Source organism: Budorcas taxicolor, chromosome 5 (genome assembly GCF_023091745.1).
Source record: "Budorcas taxicolor isolate Tak-1 chromosome 5, Takin1.1, whole genome shotgun sequence".
NCBI classification, from domain to species: Eukaryota; Metazoa; Chordata; class Mammalia; order Artiodactyla; family Bovidae; genus Budorcas; species Budorcas taxicolor.
The window spans coordinates 154,392,187-154,418,235 of NC_068914.1; the positions used below are offsets into that span (position 1 = coordinate 154,392,187).

At 57.1% G+C, this 26,049-nt stretch overlaps 1 protein-coding gene across 1 annotated transcript; it reads left to right on the forward strand.

The window, feature by feature from the left end:
- Positions 1-393: 393 nt before the first annotated feature.
- MGAT3 (beta-1,4-mannosyl-glycoprotein 4-beta-N-acetylglucosaminyltransferase) lies at positions 394-26,049 on the forward strand. Its single transcript, XM_052641159.1, has 2 exons — positions 394-578; positions 24,435-26,049. Exons 1-2 carry the CDS (start codon positions 394-396, stop codon positions 26,047-26,049), a joined length of 1,800 nt encoding a protein of 599 aa, XP_052497119.1.

Consider the following 26,049-nt stretch of genomic DNA (forward strand, 5'->3'; position numbering starts at 1 on the left):
GGTTTGCTTGGGAGAGAAAGTGGGAAGGGTATTCTGGACGGAGGGATGGATAAGGCAAGGCTCCAAGATGTGCTGAGTGTATGCGAGAGCTGGAGGTGGGGGACGGCCAAAGCCCTGCTGGGGGCTGACAGGAGAAGCCACTGAAGAGAGGGGAGCTGAAGCTGGAGGAAAAGGAAGGCCAGGTGGAGGCGAGGTGGTGGGCCACCCCAGGGAGCTGGCATGAGGACAGCAAGGAGACCGGCTGGGATGGCACCGGCTGGCCCGGCTGACCCCTTGCTGCGGGTCTGCCTCGCGCCCTTGATGTGGTCAGGGCTGCTTGACCCACGTCGCTGATCACTTTCACTGAGATAGCCGGACCACTTTGGCCAGACAGCCTTCTGAACCTCAGTTTCCATGTCTGACAAATGGGGAGATCCCTTCCCTAAGTTGTGGCAAGGACTGCATGGCATGCTGCATCTACGTGTACAGGTATGCCCAGCACCTAAGAAGCACCGAGGAAACGGCCGGCGGCTCCATGGGTATTTTGACCTGTGTAACAGGGACGCTGATACCGGCTGGCAGGCCATGTCCACTTCATGGTGAGGATCCTGTGAGGGCTGGTTGTGACCAGGAGGAAACTGAGGCTTGGGGGAGCTGAGTGTCCCTGTCCTCCTTCTCGGAGATAAAAGCAGTGAAGAGTGACCCGGGCAGGGTGGTCTGCATGGACAGCCTCCTCTTGCCTGGGTAGACACCCACCACCTTCTGGCCCCCGGCCGTGTCAAGTGGGGGATTCTGCTCTGCTCCCCAAGGCCAATTTTTGTTCCCTATGCTGCCGCACAGCACAGGACACCTCTTCCCAGCCAGCTCTCTAGTCTACCACATGGGACTAGGGCTCCCTTCCAGAAGTTTCTTCAGATATTCTGGCCAACAGCATGATGTCCTCCTGTGAGGGGCGCTTTGCCGGGCAGCCTGGTGGAGAGGATACAGGCCTTGCCCGCCAGAGATTCAAATTGAGTTGGGCAGCGGATACCCCCGGGCACGTGGGCACAGATACCCATGGTCTGCCTAGCTCTGTGCTGGCTGCTGGCAGGTAGGGAGCAGTCTCAATAATTGTGCCATGAGGCAGTCAAGTGCAGAAAGAGCAAGAATTTCAGATCCAGTGGCCCAGGTTCAGATTCCGACCCTGTCGCTTCTTATTGCGTGACAGTAGGCTAGTGACTCTGTCTCCCTGTGCCTCAGTTTCCTTGTCTCTAAAGTGGGCAGATGCACAGTATTGCTCTTTGAAGAGCTCCATTCAGTTTCCAGTGGGCGTTCGCTGCCCCCCTTCCAGAATGAGTCTCCCTATTCGCCCAGCCTGCCACAGTCGATGTGTGGTTCACTTTCTTGTTGTCTTCCCCTCTGTCTGTGAGTCCCCATGGGCTGGGTCCTGCCTCTCCGTACCCATTTCTTGGGCAGGGGGGGCAGTGGTCTGCTGGTTCGCCGATGAGCAGTGGTGGCCAGTTTCCGTGGTGTAAATCTTCCCAGCAGGACTGATTTCAAGCTGCCAGCCGTTTAACAGTCTCACAATGGGAGCCGGTACAGCACCCAGGCATTCAGTAGGTGGTTAATAAACAGTAGAACAAGGAGGAAAGTCCCTGGGAGCTGTTGGTCAGATAGACTTGGGAAGCAGCCACCTGATTCTGGAGCTGCGGAGGGCTTGTTGGAGGGCGCTGGATAGGCGGAGGGTGGGGCGAGAGACTACCCTGAGTAAGCATCCACAGGGAGGAGGGGAGAGGGAACGGCGGCGGTCTCCTTCCCTCCACACCTCTGAGCCTGCCTCTCTCCTCTCTAACCCCTCTCCTCCCAGGGGCTCCCCTTGACCTTGGCCTGGGCCTTAGCGTAGAATGGCCCAGCTGGACCCCATGCTTTAGCCAAACAGAGCTCTGAGATGTGGTCCACACATGCCCCAAACCTCAGATTCTATTCCTTTGCTTATGCTGTTCTCACCACCCAAATGTCTGTTCCGCCTTCTGTCCCTGGCACTCTGGCTCTCACCAGAAGCCTCCGTCTGATGCCAGCGTGTTTGTTATTGTGTGTTTAGCCCCGTGGACCTACAGGAGCACGAATGAATGAATGAATGAATGAATGAGTGATTCTCAGCCAGGGGAACATCCCTGCTCTTCCTTCCACCTATTCCTCCTCCTCCTCCCTCCCTGACCAAGGACACTGAAGCTCCAGTGGGCAGCCTCACTAGCAGCAGAATGGTCACAGGGACCTTGCTTGTCCCCATTTCCCAGAAGGGGAAAGAGGCTTCAGGAAGGGGTGAGAACTTCCCAAGGGCTAGAAGGAGGCCTGGGGGGGTGGAAGGGTAGTGGACCACCCTCGCATGGTCTAGAATAGGCTGACAAGGGGCCCAAGACCTTGCTTATAATCCAGAAAGTTAACAGGGAATACTTTTCCTTGCATTGCTGAAATTCTCCTGTTGGCTCACTTCTTTTCATCTTTTCTATAAAAGTAAAATCGGAACAATAGGAATCATTCACACACCTAATTACTCTGTTGTCTTATGAGTTTAGAGCTTATTTGGCTAAGACTTTGGTTCCCACTGAAGTGGGAATCCCGGGGGTGGGGTGGGGTGGGGTGCAGGGTGAAGGCCAGGACAGGAGGTAGGAGTCTGTGCTGATGGCGGGGTCTCCTGAGGGCCCGGCCTCTGGCTACCCCTCTAGGCAGGCCAGGAATTTCCCAGAAGGAGCAGGCCCGGAGGTCTGAGGTCTGAGTGAGGGAGGGTGGCCAGAGGCCATCTCTGAGAGTCTGGATGCCAGAGACCCGCGATGAAGAACTTTGCAGTCATAATAATTTGCAGCTATTTATCGAGCACTTACTATGTGCTGGGCGCTGGGCCAAAGCACTTTGTCTGCATTATCTCAGAGACACCTCCTAACTTCCCACGAGGTAGGTACTATTATTATCCCATTTGGCAATGCGAAGGGGCTGGGGACCCAAGGCCGGGAAGTGGCAGGGCTGGGATCCATTATATCCAGCCAGTAGTTCCCCAGCCTGTAGGATGGGGCTGCTTGTCCAGACCCTTCCATCACCCAGAGATGACTGCTGTCTGCGGCTCATATGCCTTGGACTGCCGCCTCCCCCGACCCCGCCCTCCAGAGGGCCCTGGGGTTGCCTGCTTCCTTCTCATAGGCCTGGGACCCTGCCTCAGGAAGGCCTGCTCAGCCTTGCCTGGGCACCAGGGGGTTAGTATGGATTTTCCGGGCTCCCCTCCCCGCCCTACCGAGTCAGAATCCCATCCTGGGAGGAGGGTTGGAAATCTATAGTTTCGAATCCCCTGGAGATTCTGAGGCCTGTGGACTCCAGGAACCACTGCTTGGCCCCACGAATTCCATGCTGCCTTACGAGACCCCTTCAGCCTCTGTGACTCAGCTGCTTCCTGTGTTCTCTCTGCTCCCCCAGCTCTGCAACAACCACACTGTCCCACCCCTCCCATCCCTCTCTTCCCAAGCCCATTGCTTTTATCTCAGCACCTGCTGCCACCACCTCCTCCAGGGAACAGATCCCAGGCTGACTGTGGACCCCCCAGAGCTTGCTTACCACTTTGGACAAGCCCCTTGTGGCCGCCCTCCTCTTTTACTGGGGGGCTGGCACGCGGTCTGGGTGAATCGAGGTGACTGGGGAAGAAGGCCCCGGGGGAAGCTGCCCATTAAGTGGGGGCACTGGTTCCTGAGCTGGGCACACGGGCACTCTCTGGGAGGCTGGCACCTTGCCTCACACAAGCAGGCACTTGAGAAGTATTTAAGTGTTTGCTAAATGGTGATTTTGAAAATGGAGGGTGAGGGCCACTTCCGGAAACAAGGCAGATTAGCTGGTTTAGGTGAAAGGTGGAGAAGGTGCCTTCCCGACCATCACCTGGGACTGCGTGTGTCACAGCTCATGTTTATGGCGTGAATGGGAAGGAGACGCTGGTGCTTTATGGCGTGATTTCGCTTCAGCACCTCAGGGCCGCTGCACCAGCTCTCCCCCTGACCCAGACAAGTAGCGCTGGGGCTGGGTCCCCCTGCGGCCTGTCCTGGTGCTGTCCCTCTGTCTGCAAGTGCCCTTCCTCTCCTCTCCTGACTCATCTGTCCTGTAAGACTCTTCCAGGAAGCCATGTGGCGTTCGTACTACCCCACATTCCTGTCTGTCTGCCTGGGAGGAGAGCCTTGTGCAGGGAGGTCTGTCGAGGGCCTGGTTGGAGGGGAGGGTGCCAGTGGTCGGGGGACTGGGGAGGAGGTCACCAGGGCCAGCCATGGGGCTTGCTCTGCTGTTCGTTGTGTCCAAGTGGCAAAGGGAGGGGGTTACAGGAAGGGTCAAGGGGCCTCCTGGCAGGGCTCCTGGAAGCAAATGTGAAGCACAGTCCAGCCAGGTGACAGCCACCTCAGCCCAGAGAGGGGGCCAGACTGAGGCCACCCATTTCACAGAGGGGACGTTGAGTCCCGGGGCGCTTGGCACTGACCCAGAGCTTTGCGGTCTGTAGGAGGAGCGCCCAGGACTGTGGGTTTGTGCCCCACCCCCATTCCTCTCCCACGCTGGAGTGTTTCTCAGTGGGGTCCTGGTCAGGGGGTGGATGAGAAGGAGGCCAGGAGAGCAGAGTCCCCAGGGCTCAGGCCTGCCCTCGGGTCCTCTGGCTTGGAGACAGTGCTCCTCAGGAAAACTGCGTGTTGTCCCAACCTGGCAGGAAATCCATGCCAATAGTTCATTCCAGCAAAAAGGTGCTCAGGAAAAAAGTCTACAAGAACTTAGGCTACAATGTTAGCCCAGGGGTGGCAGGTTGATGAGTGGTCCTGTCTCTTTCGCTGTGATGTCCAGATTCCCCAGAATGTATGAGAAACCTTTAGAACCAGAAGATGAAGTTAGGTTCTAAGAGAAGAAAAGGGGCCGTGAGAACAGCCAGCTCCCCATTTGTTGGATTCTGGGGTCCCTGCTCGTGAGTAGCCTCCAGGGAGGCTGGCTGTGGGGTCTCAGGGTGGGAGTTGCCCGGCCCCAGGGACATCCCCCGGCACAGGTGCACCGGGGCACACAGCTTCCTTCTCTCTCATCCCTGGAAACTGGGTCAGTGAGAGTCCAGGCCAGGGGGTACTGGGATGCCACGCCCCGAGAATTCTGTCCACACCTCCGACCTCCTTCCTGTGGCCCCAGTCCGACCTCTGCACCTCTTCCCCTGCGCACCCCACGTTCCTGCCTTGGGGCCATTACTGTGCTGGACTCTGCATCTGGAAAGCCAGCCAGCTCCACCCAGGTGTTGCCATTCACCGAGGAAGCCACCTCTGCCCCTTCCAACCAGAGGCGCCCCTAGGGCTGTTGGCATTACTGCCCCCCCCAACCCCTGTGCCCAGTGGATTGGCTGTCTTCCTGACTGACCCTGTCTCTGAGCGCATTTCCGGCAGTCCTGAGCCATAGTCAAGTTCTCACCTGTGGTCACGGGCTTCCTAATGACAGCTGAGCCCTGATCAGCTGGGGACTTGATCTCTGTCTCCACCACGGCCCCCTCTGTCCTTGGTACAGAGCACTTGTTCATCCAGTTAGTACTTGATCACTGGGTGTCTTCTCTGTACTGGGGGCTGGGCTACGTGCCAGGGCAGGGTGTGATCATGTCTGTGATTTTGTGCATTTTTTTTTTTTTGGGCGAGTTACCTAGCACACACACAGCAGGAGCACCTCCATCATACGAATGCATGTCCCTCAGGCTGTGCCCGTGTGTAATCCTGCCAGTCCCGAACACGCCTAGCTAATTCATTCAGCAAGCGTTTATTCAGTGCCCACAAGGAGGTGCCAAGCCGTGACCCAGAAGCTGAGTGCCCCAAGCTCCCTGCCCTTGTGGAGTTCCTGTCTCGTGGGGCCATTATAGAGTGGGCTGGTGGGGAAGGGGGGCCAGCAGGCGTGGGGGGTGGTCAGGACGGCATCCTGGGGTGGCAAGGAGAGGGGTGGGGAGGGGCACTCCTGCCGGGGCTGTGGGTGTGCTCTGCGATCCCGCCATGGCCCTGGGAGCCCGAGCGGGCCCTCCTTGCTGGTTTCGCTGCTCTAGGACCACGGAGCCCTGGGCTGTGAGTGCCGCCGCTGGTGCTAGGAGGAGGGCACGGTGCCCTGAAGAGGGAGTATGTTGGCTGGAGAGCCTGGGCTGCAGAACTTTCTCTTTTTTTTGTTTAAATTAGTTTATTTGTTTATTTTTGGCTGCACCGGTCTTCGTTGCTGCAGGGGTGTTCTCTAGTCGGGGCGCATGGGCTTCCCGTTGCAGTGGCATGTCTTGCTGCGGAGCATGGCCTCTGGGCGTGCTGGCTTCAGAGTTGCAGCACTCAGGTTCAGTAGCTGTGCCGCACGGGCTTGGCTGCTCCGCGGCCTGTGGAATCTTCCTGGACCGGGGATCGAACCCATGTCCCCTGTGTTGGCAGGTGGGTTCTTATCCACTGTAACACCCGGGCAGTCCCTCCAGCTATAGAACTTTCTATGAGAGGCGATCCTTGGAACTAGAACCCAGAACACAGCACCCAGAAAGTAGAAACCTCCCCCCGCCAAATTCAGACCAGAGAAACTGGAAGATGGTACTTGGAGAGGGAACATGAAGCAGCAAACCTGGAACGCGGCCTGTTGGAACGTGGAGTGCTGATGCGGGTCAAGCTGGAAGGTCACGTCTGCGCCCCCAGGGGTCAGTGGGAAACTGAGGTCCAGAGAGGGTGGGGCGGCCCTTGCCTTGGGGAGCAGCAGTGGGCATGTGCGTGGTCTCCGCTGAGCCAGTCCCTTCCCACGGCCTCCTTGGATGAGGCACATCCCCTCTCTAGGCCTCGGTTTCCCTGCCTGTGAAGTGGGCTTGAGCAGATGGGCTAGGATGAAGCGCACCGCCTGGGAAGGGGATGCTGCTGCTGGTGCCCAGGGTCTCCCGGGAGGTTAGCCGGATTGCCGGGGCCTGGACCCCAGCCCCCTGGCCCCTTCTCACCTGTGCTGATGGTTCTGTCGCTACTATTTCATCCTCTGTCTCCTGCCCTCTGATCAGTGGGAAATCTGAGCGCCTGCCGGCCTGTTCCAGAATGCTCTGTGGATCCAGCGGGCGGGAAGGACTAAGCCATTACCAGTGAGACCAGATTGGTAGCACCCGTGAAATTAAGGAGCAGGGGCCCAGCGCCGGCAGCCCTGTGTGATATCCCCTCCAGTGGTGAGGGCTTATGGAGAGCACCTGGTGGGGACAGTCAGGTCCCGACCCAGGGATGCTGTAGCTCCTCGCAGGCCGGGTCGGACAGAGAAGAATCAAGGAGGGAAAAAAGAAAAGGCTCATTGTTCAGCCTTGAGGAGGTTCACCTTTGCCCAGAGCTGCAGAGCCAACCAGCTGTGTACCTGCTCAGGACTGCACCCAGCAGGTTAATTATGCTGCTCAGGTTCCCAGGTGGCAGGAGCCGCTGCCTTTGGGCCAGGTGCAGCCCCCAAACCCTCCTGGGAGCCTGCAGGCGGCGTTACCAGCCTCCCTTTCACGCCGCGGACAAGCCTGGAGAAAGTGGGAGTTTTGCTTGGGATCGCAGAGCTTGGGGTGGCAGAGCCAGGCTCAAGCCCGTTTCCTCCCTCAGCAGCAGCTGCTTGAGCACCTACTGTGTGCCAGGCCTGGATCTGGGCACTGAACACACAGTGGTGAGCCATGGTGGGGAGGATCCTAACCTGCTCGAAGCGGTTGCTTCACTTTCCACCTTCCTGTCCCTCCTCGCGGCCATCAGGCATCTCTTTGCTCTGAGCTCCCTGAGGATGGAGTTGTGCCCTGTGTCTTTCTTTACTACCGGCTCATTGGAAGGGACCCTTAGGATGCATGCAGGTGAGCCCCTTCACTGGGGCATCCTGAGCCCGAGGTCACATGGCAGACAGAGCTAGGACTTGTAGCCACCTTTCCAAGCCCCCGACCAGGCCTGAGAGCCCAGCGGCACTCACTGAAAAGTAGTATGTGGATTTGGGGGGGGGGTCTTTCATTCATTCATTCTCCAAGCCTCTCTATCAGGTGCTGGGCTGAAGCTGGGGACCCCGGGGTATTGGGGGGTTGTGCAGGCCAGGGTTGAGACAGCTCGGCTCTGTCCACAGGCCAGGGTCAGAGAGGCCTGGAGGAAGTCAAGTCCAGTTCAGCTGATCCCTCTGAGCTCGGCGTGGGGCCGGGGAGTGTAAGATTACACAGAAACTTGGAGCCTCCTGAGAGATCTGGACTTTATCCTGAGGGCCAGGCTGGAAGGGGCAGCGTCAGATGTGGCTCCTGCCTGGCTCCAGGGCACCTGGCTGGAGCCCCCCTTAGGAAGGCCACAGCTGTTGTCTAGGTGAGCACTGGCAGTGGCACAGCCAGCGGGGAACGGGGCGCAGGGCGAAGGGTGGGGCTTGAGAGGTTTCAGGGCACACGGAATAGACCCGCCTTGGTGACGGGCGTGTAGGGTCAGCGAGAGGGAGGCTTTAGGGTGGCTCCTGGGGTCCTGGCATGGGCTCCCGGGGTGGCAGCTCACGTCACTGGCCGGGCGCAGGAGGCAAGTTGGTAACGGCCGCGGTTGTCCCTGTCCTGGGTGCCAGGCTCAGGTCACGGGTCATCGGCTCAGATTGTTAGAACAACCGTTGGAGCGAGTTCTTTGCTCCCTGTCTTGCGGCTGAGGGTGGCAGGCAGGCATGATGGGAACTGACTGTAAAGCTCAGGTGCCTGCCCTCCCTGCGGCCCATCCGGGATCCCGTGGAGCCTGCCTGTCTGTGTCCCTCAGCCCAGCCGGTGCTCGGGCCTCCCACGTGCACACGTGCACCTTGCCCCCCCGTACACATGGGGAGGTGCCCGTGGGAGGCCTTCCACTCCCACTGCCTAGGAACACGGGGACCAACCTCTGCCTCCGTCCTGTGCCTTGGCACCCCCGCCACCCTGGGCATGGGCACTCTCTCGCCCCCCCGCCCCCCCCAGCACAGGCACTCTCCCACCCCGACCTCCCAGGGTGCAACGCCTGGGACAAAGTTCCTCCAGCTGCAGCTTGACTCTCTTGCCCACCCAGCCTGAGCAAGAGAAAGCACCATGAGGACAGAGAAGGGGTGGGGCGGACCCTCCCCTCCCCTCCCCTCCCCTCCCTTCCCTTCCCCTCCCCTCCCCTCCCCTCCTCTCCCCTCCCTTCCCCCACTCTCAGGCCTTCTGGGCTGGAGATGGAGCTGAAGTGGCCCTTTGTACATTGTCCCTGGAGGATGGGCGAGCCTGAGTGGGAGGGGCTGGCACTGCCGGGGCTGCCTGCCTGGGAAGGATGGCGCTGATCTCAGCGGGGAGGGGGCAGGGGGCTTTCTCAGCACAGCAGAGAGCATCCTGCTAGGCGTGGAGTCTAGCATCACTTCCCGTCCGGGTTCCGTGCTCACTCAGCAGCTGTTTGTGGAGCTCCTGCTCCGGGGTGGGCTTTCCCTTAGGGAGTGGGGGGCAGCAGGGACCGGCGACTGTGGCCCATGGTGACCCTGCTCTCCTGCTGTTGACATTCCAAGTGAGCAGGGTGTGGGTGGGGGAGACAGACCACTAACACGTAAACAAGATCGCTTCCGCAGTGGAGTGTGGAGCCCATGACGGGGAGGGGACCACTGCTTTAGCTGGCTTTAGCTGGTTGGTCAGGAAGGCCCCTCTGAACAGCAGCTGGCATGTGGAGATCCGAGGGAAGGGCATTCCGGGTGGAGGGAACAGCCAGGGTGAGGACTGTGAGACAGGTGAGCCTGGGGTGTGGAAGGGACGGGAGGCAGGGACTGTGGCTGGAGTCACGTGGATGAGGGACATGGGGTCAGCAAAGATGCAGGGACCAGATGGCCAGGGCCTGTGGGTACAGAAAGGAGTTGGGATTTTATTCTGAGTGTGATGAAGGTTCAGAGCAGGGGGATGTGGCCCAATGGGGCCTTTGCAGTGACAGAACTGGTGGGACTCAATGCCAAAGGAAAATGTAGGGCCCTTTGTTCAAAAATCGAGAATTTCAAGTGGTTAGGACTCTACGTTTTCACTGCAGGGGGGCATGGGTTCAATCCCTGGCTGGGAAACTAAGATCCCACTTGCCCGGAGGTGGCAAAAAAAAAAAAAATTCAAGACGGAAAAAGATATAGGCAAGAGGGAGACCAGTGAGGAGGAAGAGGAGGAGGGGCCTTTTGGAGGGACGTGCCAACTGGCCTACCAGCATCCCTGCCAGGCCATCCAGGCACACGGAGGGCATGTGGAAAGCAGGTATTGACCCCAGCCTGGAAGCTCAGCGGACTGGTCTCTCTCTTTAGGTGTTATCCTGTTTAATCCTCCTGGGGTGAGGGGCTAGGGTGGTCCCACATTGCAGATGGGGGACTCTGAGTTTCAGGGATATTAAGTGACCTGCCCAGGATCGCACAGGAGTGCAAAGGCATGGGGGCAGGATTTGAGAACAGTGCCTCTGGATTCTGGATCCCGGGCAGCTGCTGCCCGAATTGCAGTGCCCTGCCCCACGTCCTGAGAGATGGGGCTGGGGGCGTCTCCTACTGTGCTGGGCCTAGAAATGAGTTGCCTCTGTCTCTCATAGAGGCAGAAGGTGCTCAGCCCCGGCCTGACCGGCCTTGCTTTTCCTCGCTGTGAGCCTAATCTCTGTTCCACAGACGTGGACACTGAGGCAGGGCAGGGCCATCTGCCCTGGCCACCCTCTTGTCCTGATGGGCCAGAGTGGGTCGTTTGGGTCTGGAAGGATGAGCGGCTGGGAGGTGGGCCAAGAGCTGCAGGCCCGAGATGCAGGGGTCTCTGGGGAAGTCTCCTCCCCACTGGCTTTGGTGGGCTCCATAAAGATATGGGTAAACTCCGGGAGTTGGTGATGGACAGGGAGGCTTGGCATGCTGCAGTCCATGGGGTCGCAAAGAGTTGGACACGACTGAGTGACTGAAGTGAACTGATAAAGATGTGAGCAATACATCAACTATGAACTTCCAGATGTTCAAGCTGGTTTTAGAAAAGGCAGAGGAACCAGAGATCAAATTGCCAACATCCGCTGGATCATGGAAAAAGCAAGAGAGTTCCAGAGAAACATCTATTTCTGCTTTATTGACTATGCCAAAGCCTTTGACTGTGTGGATCACAATAAACTGTGGAAAATTCTGAAAGAGATGGGAATACCAGACCACCTTTGACCTGCCTCTTGAGAAACCTGTATGCAGGTCAGGAAGCAACAGTTAGAACTGGACATGGAACAACAGACTGGTTCCAAATAGGAAAAAGAGTACGTCAAGGCTGTATATTGTCAGCCTGCTTATTTAACTTCTCTGCAGAGTACATCATGAGAAACACTGGGCTGGAAGAAACACAAGCTGGAATCAAGATTGCCGGGAGAAATATCAGTCACCTCAGATATGCAGATGACACCACCCTTATGGCAGAAAGTGAAGAGGAACTAAAAAGCCTCTTGATGAAAGTGAAAGAGGAGAGTGAAAAAGTTGGCTTAAAGCTCAACATTCAGAAAACGAAGATCATGGCATCTGGCCCCATTACTTGATGGGAAATAGATGGGGACACAGTGGAAACAGTGTCAGACTTTATTTTTTTGGGCTCCAAAATCACTGCAGATGGTGATTGCAGCCATGAAATTAAAAGACGCTTACTCCTTGAAAGGAAAGTTATGACCAACTTAGATAGCATATTGAAAAGCAGAGACATTACTTTGCCAACAAAGGTCCGTCTAGTCAAGGCTATGGTTTTTCCAGTGGTCATGTATGGATGTGAGAGTTGGACTGTGAAGAAAGCTGAGTGCTGAAGACTTGATGCTTTTGAACTGTGGTGTTGGAGAAGACTCTTGAGAGTCCCTTGAACTGCAAGGAGATCCAACCAGTCCATTCTGAAGGAGATCAGCCCTGGGATTTCTTTGGAAGGAATGATGCTAAAGCTGAAACTCCAGTACTTTGGCCACCTCATGCGAAGAGTTGACTCATGGGAAAAGACTCTGATGCTGGGAGGGATTGGGGGCAGGAGGAGAAGGGGACGACCCAGGATGAGATGGCTGGATGGCATCACTCTCGATGGATGTGAGTCTGAGTGAACTCCGGGAGTTGGTGATGGACAGGGAGGCCTGGCGTGCTGCGATTCATGGGGTCGCAAAGAGTCAGACACGACTGAGCGATTGAACTGAACTGAACTGAACTGAGATGAGGAGACTGAGGCCTGGACAAGTGGGAGGAGGTGGAGCCAGGAAGCCAGGCCCTGTGAAGGGCAGAGCTGGCGCCAGGCCAGGCCGAGGCCGGCTCATCAGGTAGCCACCTACCTGCGGCCTGCGCTCGGCCTGAGGGGTGGGGAACCGCCCTCAGGGAGGAAGGAAGCAGCTGCTGTCCTGCCGTGTGGGCTGGGGACTGGGTCGGGCAGCGCCTTGCAGCAGCTGGGACAGGACGCTGCCTCACCTGTGGCTTGCCACCCTGGGGTCCGAGGCAGGTACCGGATTGGGTGAGGGGAGGGTGGGCCTGGGGGCTCTAGGGAGGGGCCAGGCAGAGAGCAAGGTGGGGGGGCGGGGGGCGGGGAGTGGGAAGCCCCAGGGTCTAGGTCGGACACTCTGCCGCCACTTAGAGGGTGGGTCAGGCTGGGCACTCTGACCCTGAGCCTCCTTCCTCACCTGTGATGGCACTGGCAGCCAATGAAAGGATCAGATTGGAACAAAAGTACTTAGTGCCCCTGCCAGAGGGTGGTTCTGGGAGAGGCCTCAGGTGGGCCCGCTTCTTCTGCCCATATTGCCAACAGGCTGGTGGCGATGGCTGTTGGCACAGGAGTCCGGGGGTCCCCAGGCCATGTGGTCAGGCCCAACTGGCAAACAGCAAGCAAATGGAAACCTCCAGCAGGGGCGCAATTGTGTGGCACCCTTACTGTCTGAATCCTGGCCATTAGGGCCAGGGAGAAGATAATGGGGAAGCTGGGGATAAAAACTGATGAGAGAGAGCGTGTGGGCAGGGGGCAGCAAGAGTCAGGTCCTCTGGGAGGTTTCAGGCCCCCAGAGCTCCTGAAGTCCAGGCCTGGCCTCAGAGTTTCCCCAACTTTTTGGAGCACCAGACCCCCTTCAAGCTACTGGAGACCGCAAGATAGGACCCTGTTCAGGGTGATCTGTTCCCATTGGAGTTGGATGAGGGGCTGGGAAAGGGCCCTGGGGCTCCCTCAGCCTTTCTCAGGGAACCCTGAGTTGTGTGAAACGTGTGTGTTTTTTTAAAATTTTTATTTATTATTTCGCTGTGCTACCTCTTAGTTGAGGCACGAGGGATCTTTAGTTGCGACATGCAAACTCTTAGTTGCGACGTGTGAGATCTGGTTCCCTGGCTAGCGATCGAACCCGGGTCCCCTGCGTTGGGAGTGCAGAGTCTTAGCCACTGGACCACCAGGGAAGTCCCTGAAATACAGTTTGAAGTCAACACAGGCCAACCTTGCAGAGTATCTCATGGTGGGGTGGGAGGACTCACATCGTTACAGGGGGAAGGGAAGGGAAGGGAAGCTGCCAGCCATGGGGGTTTGGGAGGGTGCAGCTGTCCTGGGCACGGGGCTCTGGTGGCTGGTCTGGGCACATGCCAGAGCCAGGGAGGACTGTGACCCACAGACTCAGGCCCACGGGCTCCTGCCAGAGGCCCCTCCCTGGGTCAGGCTCAATGCGGCCTCCTAGCCTTTGTCCTGGAAATCCTGAGTGAGGAGTCGCGGACGTGGTGTATGGGGCTCCACTTCCTCCCAGCTGGGTGGTTTCTGGCAGAACTTTCCAAGGTTGATGGGAGGCTACCTCTGATCAACATTATCAGTTTTCTATAAATCCAGCGTTTATAGGAAGTCAGGTCTCCTAGTCCTTAAGTTTGGTCTCCCTGAGGGTACATGTGTAAGAAACTCCACTTTGTATCTCCTCTGGTTCTACTTTATTTATTTAGTTTTGGCCATGTGGCATGCAGGATCTTAGTTCCCCGACTAGGGATCGAACCCGTGACTCCTGCCTTGGGAGCACGGAGTCTTAACCACTTAAGCCCGCGAAGCCCTCCTCTGGTTCTATTTTAGGCTGAAAGTTTTGCACAACTGCCTTGGGACTGCTGATCCCAGAGGGTGCTGACCAGGATGCGGTGCCCAGGCTCCTGCCCTAGCCACCCCCAAAGTGTGGGGAGTGTCTGTGCCACCCCTCGGGGCCCCTCACCCCTCCCCAGGCTCGAGGCTCCTGCTTTGCTGCCCCTGCGCTGGGCTTCCCAACACGTTGGCTTCTGAGCCCTTGGCCCCACGCTGCTGTCCCCCCGCTGCACGGTGGCTGCTTCTCGATCTTGGGTCTCCGTTGAAGGGTCCTCTCCTTGGGAGGCCCTCCCTGACACCTGGCACCCTCTGCTGGTCAGTTTTCTCATTTGCCCTCTGTCCCTCCGCTGGACTGAGCTCTATGAGGACCTCCTCCCCCCACCTGGCTCCCTACTGTACCCCCAGCTCTCACCTACCCCAGGGCAGGCAGAAGCACCAGTGGCCTGATGGTGGTCCGTACATTTCCCAAGGGCCTCTCTCAGCCCCCGAGTGCCTTCCCTCCGCCCTGCTCCTGCACCCCACCCCCCAGCGGCTGTGCGGCGCTGCTGAAGGGCACAGACGCAGCCGGGTCCTTGGGCCTGATATCCCAGCCTAGCACGCCTCCCTCTGCTGTCGTTGTCATTCAGTTGCTCAGTCGTGTCTGACTCTTTGTGACCCCACGGACTGCGGCGTGCCAGGCTTCCCTGTCCTTCACGATCTCCCAGAACATGCTCAAACTCATGTCCCTGGAGTCAGTGATGCCATCAAACCATGTCATCCCCTGACACCTCACCTCTCAATGTTTCCTGGCATCGGGGTCTTTCCCAATGGTCGGCTCTTTGCATCTGGTGGCCAGAGTCCTGGCCAAAGCTTTTCCCTCTGGCTTGCCCCAAACACTCACTGAACGTCTGTCTGTCTGGGCCCTGGGCTGGGTGTGGGGAGCGCAGGCCTACCTGACTTAAGAGAGCAGTGTAGGGACAGAGGTGGGCAAGGCAGGGGACAAGGCCTGTCGCCGCCAAGGGTGACGCACCCAAAGCAGGGGTTGGAGGAGACGGGACTGCCCCAGGGTGGGGCAGTTAGGGTCAGGGCTGGGGCACCTTGGGGGCACCTTGCTCTGCAGACACCTGTTCTCAGTGCCCACAGAGCCCTTTCTGTGGCTTGTTTGTAGGTCTCTGTGTCCAGCCCCTCTCCTCATCCCCAGGGCCATCCCAGAGTCCCCACTGCCACCCCAGAGGCCTCAGTGGTCTCCCTCCTCCTGTGACAGACACTCCCCACGTGCCCCTCACCAGCTGTTGTCTCACACATACCTCCTGGTCCAGGTACTTCAGACACGCAGACCCCTCACCACTGCCCCATGACGGCCACATCATCACCCCATTTCACTGGTGAGGAAGCTGAGGCCCACGGAAGTGGCGAAGCCCTGCCATCTGGCTGCAGGGTCTGGGCGCTGTCTCAGGAGGCCTCTGTGCAGATCCAGGCCTAGTCACCCCCCACCCAGCCCCCCGTCTTGGATCAGTCTGTGTCCCCGCCTGGCACAGACCACGGGCACCGGCTGGTCCCTCACGGCTCTGCTCCCGCTCTTGCACCTTCCCAGACCTTCCTCAGGCCCTGCCTTCAGCCCCATCTTGGTCCCGGCATGTCTGGGCTCCCCTCAGAGCGCCATGCCTCCTCTGGCTCTCTCCCTCAGTCACCTAGTATTTAGCAGTTAGTGTTAGTTGCTCAGACATGTTTGACTCTTTGCAACCCCATGGAATCCTCTGTCCATAGGATTCTCCAGGCAAGAATACTGGAGTCAGTAGCCATTCCCTTCTCCAGGGGATCTTCTCGACCCAGGGATGGAACCCAGGTCTCCTGCATTGCAGGCAGATTCTTCACCATCTGAGCCACCAGTCATTCCGTAGTTCTTAGTCCAGGCTGGCCTGCCAGAGCCGAGCCAGCAGAGAAAGCGGGAAGTGCCCAGGGAGGTGGCCTCAGTGCCCCATCCGGCTGGTCCAAGAACTGGCTCCCGGTGGGGCTCTGCCTGGACGCTTGGGTCCCTTATCTGTGGATGGGGAGAGTGGTAGCTGTGCCCCACCCCCCACCCCCTGGTAAACAGGTTTTGCCAGGACATTCCGGTCACCTGGGCAGATGGAGTCCTTCCCTTGAGCCGATTCCCTCTCTCCAGGGGATGCCAGGGGAGCAGAATTCCTGGGGACTGAGGGTCATGGTACACCACACCCACCCTCAGCCATTCTTGTCCAGCCCGGGGCAGGACTGCCAAATCTGCAGCCCCACTCCAGGTCTACCTGTTGGCAAGTGCAGGATGCTCGGGGAGCCTCAGTTTTCCATTTCGTCTTCATTCCCACAAGCCCTGGGTGGCGGAGTGAGTAGCTTAACCTCTCGAAGCCCCATATTTCCTCATTTGCGAAATGGAGACACACGAACCTTCCTTCAGGCTCTGCCCCAGGCATCTGCCCCTGATTTTTTCTCCAGCCCTCGGATCGGCAGCGCCTGGCTCATAGCAGGTTCTTGGTAAACGTCCACCAGCAGCCTGGGTCATGCGCTGGCTGTTGAGTGACCTCAGGTATAGGCTTGTTTCTTGTGGAGCCGGCCTGATGGATATGAACCAAAGGAATGAATAAAACAAGGAGAGATGACTCAGCATCAGCTGTTTCTCCCACCTTGCCGGAGCTCTGGGATCCGTCATGTTCTGTAGCCACCTCCTCGGCCCATCTCTTCTCTATGTGGGATTGGGGAACCTCACATCGGAAAGACCTTTATTTAGTTCCAGACTCAGCGGGAGGTGGTTGCTGTCTTCTGGTCCCTGAGACACTGGTTTCCTCTGCTGAGCTGCAAGGAAGAACCCGGAAGCGGTGGCAGAAGCTCCAGGGAAGCTGATTGAGGCCAATAGAAGAATTTCTAGCAGCCCAAATGGCCCGGAATGGGCGGTACTCAGAATTGGACAAGCAGAGGCCAGATGGGCACTCGGGAGGGGCACTGGCATGGGGCAAGAGGTTTGGTTCTGAAAGCCAGATAAGTCACTGAGAATGCATTGAGGTGATGGGTGCCAGTCAGCAGTAAGGAGCGCCCCCGCCTCCCAAATTTGCCCAGTCATTTAACAAAGCTGGCCGGGAGCAAAGCCTGGCACACGGAGCTAGGCAGAGCCCTTGGGTACTGTAGAGCGGAACTGGGATGGGGTGCAAGGCAGACTTTGGCTCAGTCAAGATGCCTGCTGAAGCACATGGGAGCTGGTGAGAGTCCATCTGAAGGTACTCTTGGGTTGGGGGTGTAGATTCCTGCTAGGAGTGGAGACAGAGGGTGGGCTGTGCAACCTCCGAGATTTCCCCCATGGATATTCCGAGAGTGCCCTGAGCACCTCCTAGGTGTCAGACCTGTTCGCTGCTGGCCCCTTCTGTCAGCCAGAGGAGTTGGGTGCCCTGTGGCTGCTGACAAGCTGAGGACACCAGGGATCACAGCTGTCAGCAAGGTGTTTCGAGGCAAGACGGGGAAGGGGGCCAGAGGGTGGTGAACAGGGGACATGGCCGTTAGGACAGAAGCTGCAAGACCACAGCAGAGGCTGGCAGGGGCCAGGGTGAGGCCGGCTAAGGGCCGAGCTAGGACCCTGGTCAGCGCATGTGAGCTCAGGACCATGGAGAGCGCCACAGGAGCCTGGTCGCCAGGTGACAGCTGTCAGGGTGCACCCATACCCAGGAGGCTGCCGCCCGCCTGACGAGCACATGAGTCACAGCCCGTGGCCTCCAGGGAGCACCTGTCTTTTCTCTGGCCGGCAGCTCCTACTGGACGCAGCCTGAGCCCAGACCCCAAGGCCGTGACTGGGTTGTGGGCTTTGGGCTCATCTTCCTTCTCTCACCTCATAAGCTTATCAAGCACAGGCCGGGTGAAGAGGTCACAAGAAGGAGGGAGGAGCAGGAAGAGGCAGGGTAGAAAGACAGTCTGCCCAGCTGGAACCTTCCAAGCATGGCCATGGCTGAGAGTCAGTACAGAAAGAGGAGGCCCAGGGTGGGCTGGTCCTGCCAGCATCCTGGGTCTGGGTCAGCTTCCTGCGGCCATGCTTATCTGACTGTCAGGAAGCACCTGGTCCATTCCCATCACCTTCCTGCAGGAGACCCAGGGCTCTGAGGCTGGTGCAAACCTACAGAGTGAGTGAGTGAGTGAGTGTGTGTGTGTGTGTGTGTGGCGGGGATCTTTTAGGGAGGCTGGTGCAACCTACAGAGTGAGTACGTGTGTGTGTGCGCCTGGGGGTCTTTTACGGAGGCTTCCAGAGAGTCTCATAATTCTTCCCTCCTTTCTGTAGAGCCCCAGTGGAGCCCAGGGAAGCCGGGCACTGTTTCCCAGCCCATCTCCCATCAGAACTCAGGTTCTGACCAGGCTCCAGTTGAGCCCCCCACTCAACTCCTTGCTGCTGTTAAATAAGAAAGCACCCACCAGGCCCCAGGCCCTGCCAGGGGCTCAGCTCTGGTTGAGCCTGTGCACCTGCTGCCCCCTCCCCCAGCTGAAGGCTCTCCCTGCTCTTCTTCCAGGTGGGGGAATAACAGCGGTAAGAAGAGCTAATGCTTATTGGGCTCTTACTCTGTGCTAGGAGCTTCACATGGGTTATTATTGAACCCTCATTTTCTAGATGAGCCAAAGGAGGAAAGTTATTTTCACCTGCCAAGTCCACGCAGATAGGAATGGAGAAGGCAATGGCACCCCACTCCAGTACTCTTGCCTGGAAAATCCCATGGATGGAGGAGCCTGGTGGGCTGCAGTCCATGGGTTGTTAAGAGTCGGACACGACCGAGTGACTTCACTTTCACTTTTCACTTTCATGCATTGGAGAAGGAAATGGCAACCCACTCCAGTACTCTTGCCTGGAGAATCCCAGGGATGGGGGACCCTGGTGGGCTGCTGTCTGTGGGGTCGCACAGAGTCGGACATGACTGAAGTGACTTAGCAGCAGCAGCCAAGGCCACGCAGATAGGAAATGGCAGAGCCAGAGGTCTGAGCTGGACTGTCTGGTTCTAGGCTCTGTGTGCACACAGTTGGCGGCTCTGGCTGAAGCTTGCTCCCTGACGGCTCCCTGCCCTCAGAGGCTCGTGTCCAGAGATGAGGAGACAGATGGGCAGATGGGCTCAGCACTGGGAAGAAGGGACGGAGTGGGGCTGCAGATTGGTCTCTCTGATTCGGTGACTGAAGTGGGCAAGGCACTTAGAGAGGACCCTGCAGAGACAAGAGCTACCTCCAGCCCAGCTCTGCCATTTTCCATCTCCATGGAGGTAGTTGAAGGATGACTTCCGCCCCAGTCAAAGGCTGGTCCATTCTGCAGGTCCCGGAGCCACTGAGTGTGACTCGTCACTCACACTTCACGCCAGGTCTGACCGCTGCCTGCACCCCGGCCCTTGCCCAGACAGTGCCGCGGCCTCCTTGCTGCTTTCCCTGCTCTGTTCTTCAGGTGACTGTCTGCTCTCAGCAGAGCAGCCCAGCTGAGCCTGGACGCTTAGCATCCTCCCGTGAAAGCCGCACTCCAGCATTTCCGTTTCGCCGCCCCTCCTTCCTTGTCTTCTGGCCTCACTCTTTGTAAGGCCCACCTTGGCCGCCTGATTACCTGCGAACCTGCCCACTCCTAGTCTTTACCGCTTTATTTTTCTCCAGAGCACATCTTTCTAACATACCGTATGATTTGGCTCATTTTAGTGGCCACAGCCCCGTGCCTGCTCACCCTGCGCCAGCTCCACGAGCTGGGGGCTCTTGTGGTCCTCATCTGCTGCGCTCCCAGGGCCAGTGCAGAGCCTGGCACTCAGTGGGCTCTCAATAAGTAGTTACTGAGTAAATGGAGGAGACGGGTTGGGTGACGCCCTGCAGGGGGTCACATGGGTCAAATGCAGTGGTAGCTGTTCCGTCCACGGACTGCCTTCACTGGTCACTGGTGGACTCTCCATGGGACCCTTATCACCCCACTTGGCTTTCACTCCACTTGGGCTGAACTTGGCAGATGGAAGGGACCCAGGACAGCTTTACCACTGGATGAAATCCCACTACTGACCCCACAGGATTGAGTCCGACCCTTACTGATTGTGTGTCACTAAGTTATACCATCTCTCTGGCCTCGGTCTCCTCATCTGTAAAATGGGACAGTGGTACCTGCTGCATGGTGGGGGGATCTGGTGAGGACGTGCATGTGATGTGCTCAAGACAGTAGCTGGCCTGTAAATGTCAGTGACCATCAGCTTTATCGGTACACCTGGTGGTTCAAGATGAAGCTTTATAATGGAGGCAGAGATGCTGAAGCAGGGGTCTAGTTTGGTTCCATGACCTTAGCCCACAGCCAGGCCACCAGCACCAAGGAGGGCTGTGATCTCAGATGTAAGGAGGCAGAGGCTGGTTCGGAAACCGAACTTACCTTGAGGTCCTGATTTGATCGCCTTCCTAATATCCTTTGGGGAAAGTCTTGCCATCTTTCTGAGTCTCAGTTTCCCCGTCTGTGAAAATGGTGATCACAGTCCTTAGTCTCCCTGGGTGGGCAAGACTTATGTGAGACCCCAGGGCCCATGCTTATTTATTTATTCGGTTTCTTGTTTACAGGCCACTCAGTCTATAAAATGTATTTGAAAATACTTGAAGATAAGATAAAAAGAGATCAGGCCAAGAACAAGTTCAAGGAAAAAAAAAAAAAACCCAGACAGCTGTGTGTAACAGTGTCCCAGAAAACTTGGCCTGTGAGGCACTGCCTTGCTCTGGGCCAGCCTCTGTGTCTGTCAGCCTCCCAGCAGCCCAAGCCACGAGGGATACACACTCCATTCCGTGATTCTTGGCAGCAAGCCGGGCTGGGGCCTTATCACATGGCCTCACCCTGAAGGCCCCTGCAATTCAGAGGGGGGACTCCCAGGCCCTGGCGAGTCTGTTTTCCAAAGGGTGCAGCTGGCCAGAGGTAACTAGATCCTAAAAGCCTGTCTGACCAGGGAGCTGAGGGGCAGCTGGGTCGGTGTGACCTCAGCAGGGCTGCGGGGCCCCTTACCTGAGTTTCTCTTACCTTCCTGGGGCCCGTGTTCACGGCTGCCAGGAGGTTTCGTCTGAGTGGCGGCCCCAACCTTGCCTTGCACCACTCACGGCCAGTTCAGTCCAGGGAGGCCTGTGATTGGGGTGTCCCATAGAGACAGGCTCCAAGTGGGCAGAAATGATCTGCCAGAAGGTGCAGGGCTGCCTTGCCAGGCCCTAAAAGCCCTCAGGAGGGCACTCTGGAGACCTCTGCCATGCTGACCTTGTTTGCTGTGTTGCCTTGCGCCTGGTCCCTGCCCCAGTAAGAGCTCCCATCCTCCTGCCTCTCCTGGGCCTCAGCTCTCGGCCACTCCACTCACCCCACCGGCTGGGTCTGCCTTTGCCAGAGCAGGGCTAGAATCCGTGGTGGGGACGGGAGCTCCCTCCCGCCTCCCTCAAAGCCAGTGGAGACCAGTCCCCGCCCGCCCCTGGCTCTGCCCCAGGGCAGCTGACATTTAGCAGAGGTCAGGCCCCAACCCCTGACTGTCCTGCCTCCTGCAGTCAGCTGTGCCGACCCCCGCCTGAGGCCAGGCTCCAGGGTGTCTGCATTTAAACTGGAGGAGGGGGGACATATGAGGGCACAAGTATCACCCTGGCCAGCAGGATTGGCAGACTCAGCTGCTCGTCACTAGCGTGCTCAGGACTCCTCACCAAGGTGAGGCTGGGGAGGGTGGCCCCTCCTCCCCGACATGAAAGGGTGGGAGGATATGGTCCTTAAAGCTTGTTCTAGATCAAACATTTCATGATTGTGCGCCTTATAATCATGTAGTTTAGAGAACATTTATGTTGGAGTCTTCCAGCCTTGAGCTTTGAAAGAAGTAGAAACCTGCTGAATACCTGCTGTACACCAGGAACTCTGTAGTCATTTCACAGATGTAGAAACCAAGGTTCAGAATGGTGAGGAGCCTGGCTTTAGTTAGGAAAGGAAGGGGAGAGTATAGCAAGTGAAGTGAAGTCGCTCAGTCGTGTCCGGCTCTTTGCGATCCTGTGGACTGTAGCCCTCCAGGCTCCTCTGCCCATGAATTTTCCAGACAAGAATATTGGAATGGAGTGCCATTCCCTTCTCCAGGCGATCTTCCCGACCCGGGGATCGAACCTGAGTCTCTTACGTCTGCTGCGCTGGCAAGCAGATTCTCTACCACTCAGTGCTCCCCGGGAAGGCACTGGTCTGACTTGGCCAGATGGGTGTAACCTCCTGGCCGGTGTGCCCTCTTTCCTGGGCTGTGTGGTGAGAGTCAAAGGTGCTGCACAGGCTCCCTCATGAGATAAAGAGCATGGCTGAGTTAAGTGTGGAGTCCAGTTTAGAGTAACGTGAGCCTTTCAGTTTCTTAGTTGTGACCACATACTGTGGCAATGTAAGTGTCCACACTTGGGGAGATGGGGTAACCAGTGTAAAGGAACCCTCTGAACTATCTTTGCAACTTTTCTGATAAGCTACAAATATTCTAAAATAGAACTTTGTTTTAATTATGAAAAACAATATATATGGCTTTCCATTCCACAACCATAAACTAACTGATAAACTGTGCAAACAAGTAGAGAATGGTCCCTCATAGAGAATGATTCATTCCAAATGAGTATGGAATATGTGAAATTTAAAAGGAAATGGTACATTTATTTCTACTGACATGAAAATCTCTTTAACCTGTGGTTGATTGAGGAAAACCACTTGATTGGATGAGTGTTCAATAGAATAATAATTATAAAAAAAATACTAAGCTGAGAACAGAAAAAAATGCATATAAAACCAGTGATGCACCTCAAGCAGATAATATTTATGGCTGGCTATCAGTCAACTGCCTTGCATGGGGCAATGAAGGAGTCGTTACTCAGTCACTCAGTCGTGTCTGACTCTGCAACCTCATGGACTATGACACCCCAAGCTTTTCTTGTCCTTCACTATTTCCTGGAGTTTGCTCAAACCCATGTCCGTTAAGTTGGTGATGCCATCCAATCATCTCATCCTCTGTTGTCCCCTTCTCCTCCTGCCTGCAATCTTTCCCAGCATCAGGGTCTTTTCCAGTGAGTCGACTCTTCGCATCAGGTGGCCAAAGGACTGGAGCTTCAGCTTCAGCATCAGTTCTTCCATTGAATATTCAGGGTTGATTTCCATTAGGATTGACTAGTTTCACCTCCTTGCTGCCCATGGGACTCTCAAGAGTCTTCTCCAGCACCATGATTCAAAAGCATAAATTCTTGTGTGCTTAGCCTGCTTTATGGTCCAACTCTCACATCTATACATGACTTTTGGCAAAACCGTAGCTTTGACTGTATGGACCTTTGTTGGCAAAGGGATGTCTCTGCTCTTTAAATACATTGTCTAGGTGTGTCTTAGCTTTCCTTCCAGGGTGCAAGCATCTTTTAATTTCGGGGCTGCAGTCGCCATCCTCTGGAGAACTTTTTCTTAATTGTGTTTATTAAATATGTTAGAATTAGAAGTGTTCCCTTGAGACCTGGAAATTTTTTTCAGTGAAAAAGGTTTGTTAATATAGCCACACACACACACACACAAAGAGACAGACAGATGGACAGATAGAAGGAGAAAGCATCCTGGACAGTGCAGGGAAGGGACCCCATGTCTGCAGCCTACAACCCACTCGCCCCCTCCCTTAGGGCCTGTAAGCCCCTTGGGGCAGGTTCCGCATTGTAGGGTTGAGCTTCTCCCAGGATGCATTCTGTTCTGGAGTAAAGCCCAGCGATGCAGCTGGCACAATCATGGTGGGGTGGGCCAGGTGCTGGAGCTGGCTGCTGTTCTGCCAAAAGTTTTACTTTCCTTTCAGTAAACCTTTTCAAAGGATTCATTTGAAACCACTCTTGCACACAAACAATTTCAATTTTTTATAGACGAGAAGATAATTTCAATATACAGTCATTAAAAGAAAAAAAATAGAAACAATAGAGAGAAGTAAAAACATATATCACCACACTGGGGCAACAACCTACATCCAGACTTGACCATCATTGGGAGGTCCCTGCAATCTGGAGTCCCAGATGGGAAGGGTTTTGGGTGGTGCATACACCCTATGGGTGATAATCCAGATTGCAGCTTTGAGGGCTCCTGTTTATAATCCCAGGCCACAACCTGGTACTATAAGCAGTTTGTGTTCAAAAATGCAGCTCTGGGTTGTCTTTTTCGTTTTTAACTTTTACAATGCTATTTGTTTCACCTTTTGAGTCACAGGATTTCATTAGACCCCAGGGGGTTGGCCAGACCTCCAGGGGCTCAAGAATCCCAAGACCCACTCCCTTTCTTATTTAAAGTGCTGCCTGACTTGCTTTGCTTTCAGGCAGGCATGGAATCCAGGCAGTGTGCAAGCAGGTCAGAGGCCGGCTCTCCTTCTGAAGCCTGAACACGACTTTTTCTATTTTAGTTTCTCTAAAAGTTGCATTCCTTCCCTCAGGAGAAGAGCCTCAGGCTCCCCTTGCCAGGCCTGCAGACTCCTAACCGCTCTTTCTCCCCCGTTTCCTGCAGGATGAAGATGAAACGCTACAAGCTGTTTCTCCTGTTCTGTATGGCCGGCCTGTGTCTCATCTCCTTCCTGCACTTCTTTAAGACCCTGTCCTATGTCACCTTTCCCCGCGAACTGGCCTCTCTCAGCCCTAATCTGGTGTCCAGCTTCTTCTGGAACAATGCGCCGGTCACGCCCCAGGCCAGCCCGGAGCCGGGTAGCCCCGACCTGCTGCGGACCCCACTCTATTCCCACTCACCCCTGCTGCAGCCGCTGTCGCCGAGCAAGGCCACGGAGGAGCTCCACCGGATGGACTTCGTGCTGCCCGAGGACACCACCGAGTACTTCGTCCGCACCAAAGCCGGGGGCGTCTGCTTCAAGCCAGGTACCAAGATGCTGGAGAAGCCCCCATCGGGACGGCCAGAGGAGAAGATGGAGGCGGGCGACGGCGCGTCGTCGTCGGCGCGGGGCCCGGGCCGGCAGCTGCTGAGCGCCCGGGAGCGAGCGGGGAGCCGCGGCGCCGGCACGCGGCGCAAGTGGGTGGAGTGCGTGTGCCTCCCGGGCTGGCACGGGCCGAGCTGCGGCGTGCCCACCGTGGTGCAGTACTCCAACCTGCCCACCAAGGAGCGCCTGGTGCCCCGGGAGGTGCCGCGGCGGGTCATCAACGCCATCAACATCAACCACGAGTTCGACCTGCTGGACGTGCGCTTCCACGAGCTGGGCGACGTGGTGGACGCCTTCGTGGTGTGCGAGTCCAACTTCACCGCGTACGGGGAGCCGCGGCCGCTCAAGTTCCGCGAGATGCTGACCAACGGCACCTTCGAGTACATCCGGCACAAGGTGCTGTACGTCTTCCTGGACCACTTCCCGCTGGGCGGGCGGCAGGACGGCTGGATCGCCGACGACTACCTGCGCACCTTCCTGACGCAGGACGGCGTGTCGCGGCTGCGCAACCTGCGGCCGGACGACGTCTTCATCATCGACGACGCCGACGAGATCCCCGCGCGCGACGGCGTGCTCTTCCTCAAGCTCTACGACGGCTGGACGGAGCCCTTCGCCTTCCACATGCGCAAGTCGCTGTACGGCTTCTTCTGGAAGCAGCCGGGCAGCCTGGAGGTGGTGTCGGGCTGCACGGTGGACATGCTGCAGACGGTGTACGGGCTGGACGGCATCCGCCTGCGCCGCCGGCAGTACTACACCATGCCCAACTTCCGCCAGTATGAGAACCGCACGGGCCACATCCTGGTGCAGTGGTCGCTGGGGAGCCCCCTGCACTTCGCCGGCTGGCATTGCTCCTGGTGCTTCACGCCCGAGGGCATCTACTTCAAGCTGGTGTCGGCCCAGAACGGCGACTTCCCCCGCTGGGGCGACTATGAGGACAAGCGGGACCTCAACTACATCCGCAGCCTGATCCGCACGGGGGGCTGGTTCGACGGCACGCAGCAGGAGTACCCGCCGGCGGACCCCAGCGAGCACATGTACGCCCCCAAGTACCTGCTGAAGAACTACGACCAGTTCCGCTACCTGCTGGACAACCCGTACCAGGAGCCGAAGAGCACAGCGGCCGGTGGGCGGCGGAACAAGGGTCCGGAGGGAAGGCCACCCGCCAGGGGCAAATTGGATGTGGTTGAAGGCTAA

Bases quoted from the DNA above. Each gene is read 5' to 3' on its own strand.
- MGAT3 (XM_052641159.1), top strand. From the start codon at position 394: ATGTCTGACAAATGGGGAGATCCCTTCCCTAAGTTGTGGCAAGGACTG. The intron at 579-24,434 runs GTGAGGATCCTG...CGTTTCCTGCAG, and splicing joins CAGGCCATGTCCACTTCATG to GATGAAGATGAAACGCTACA.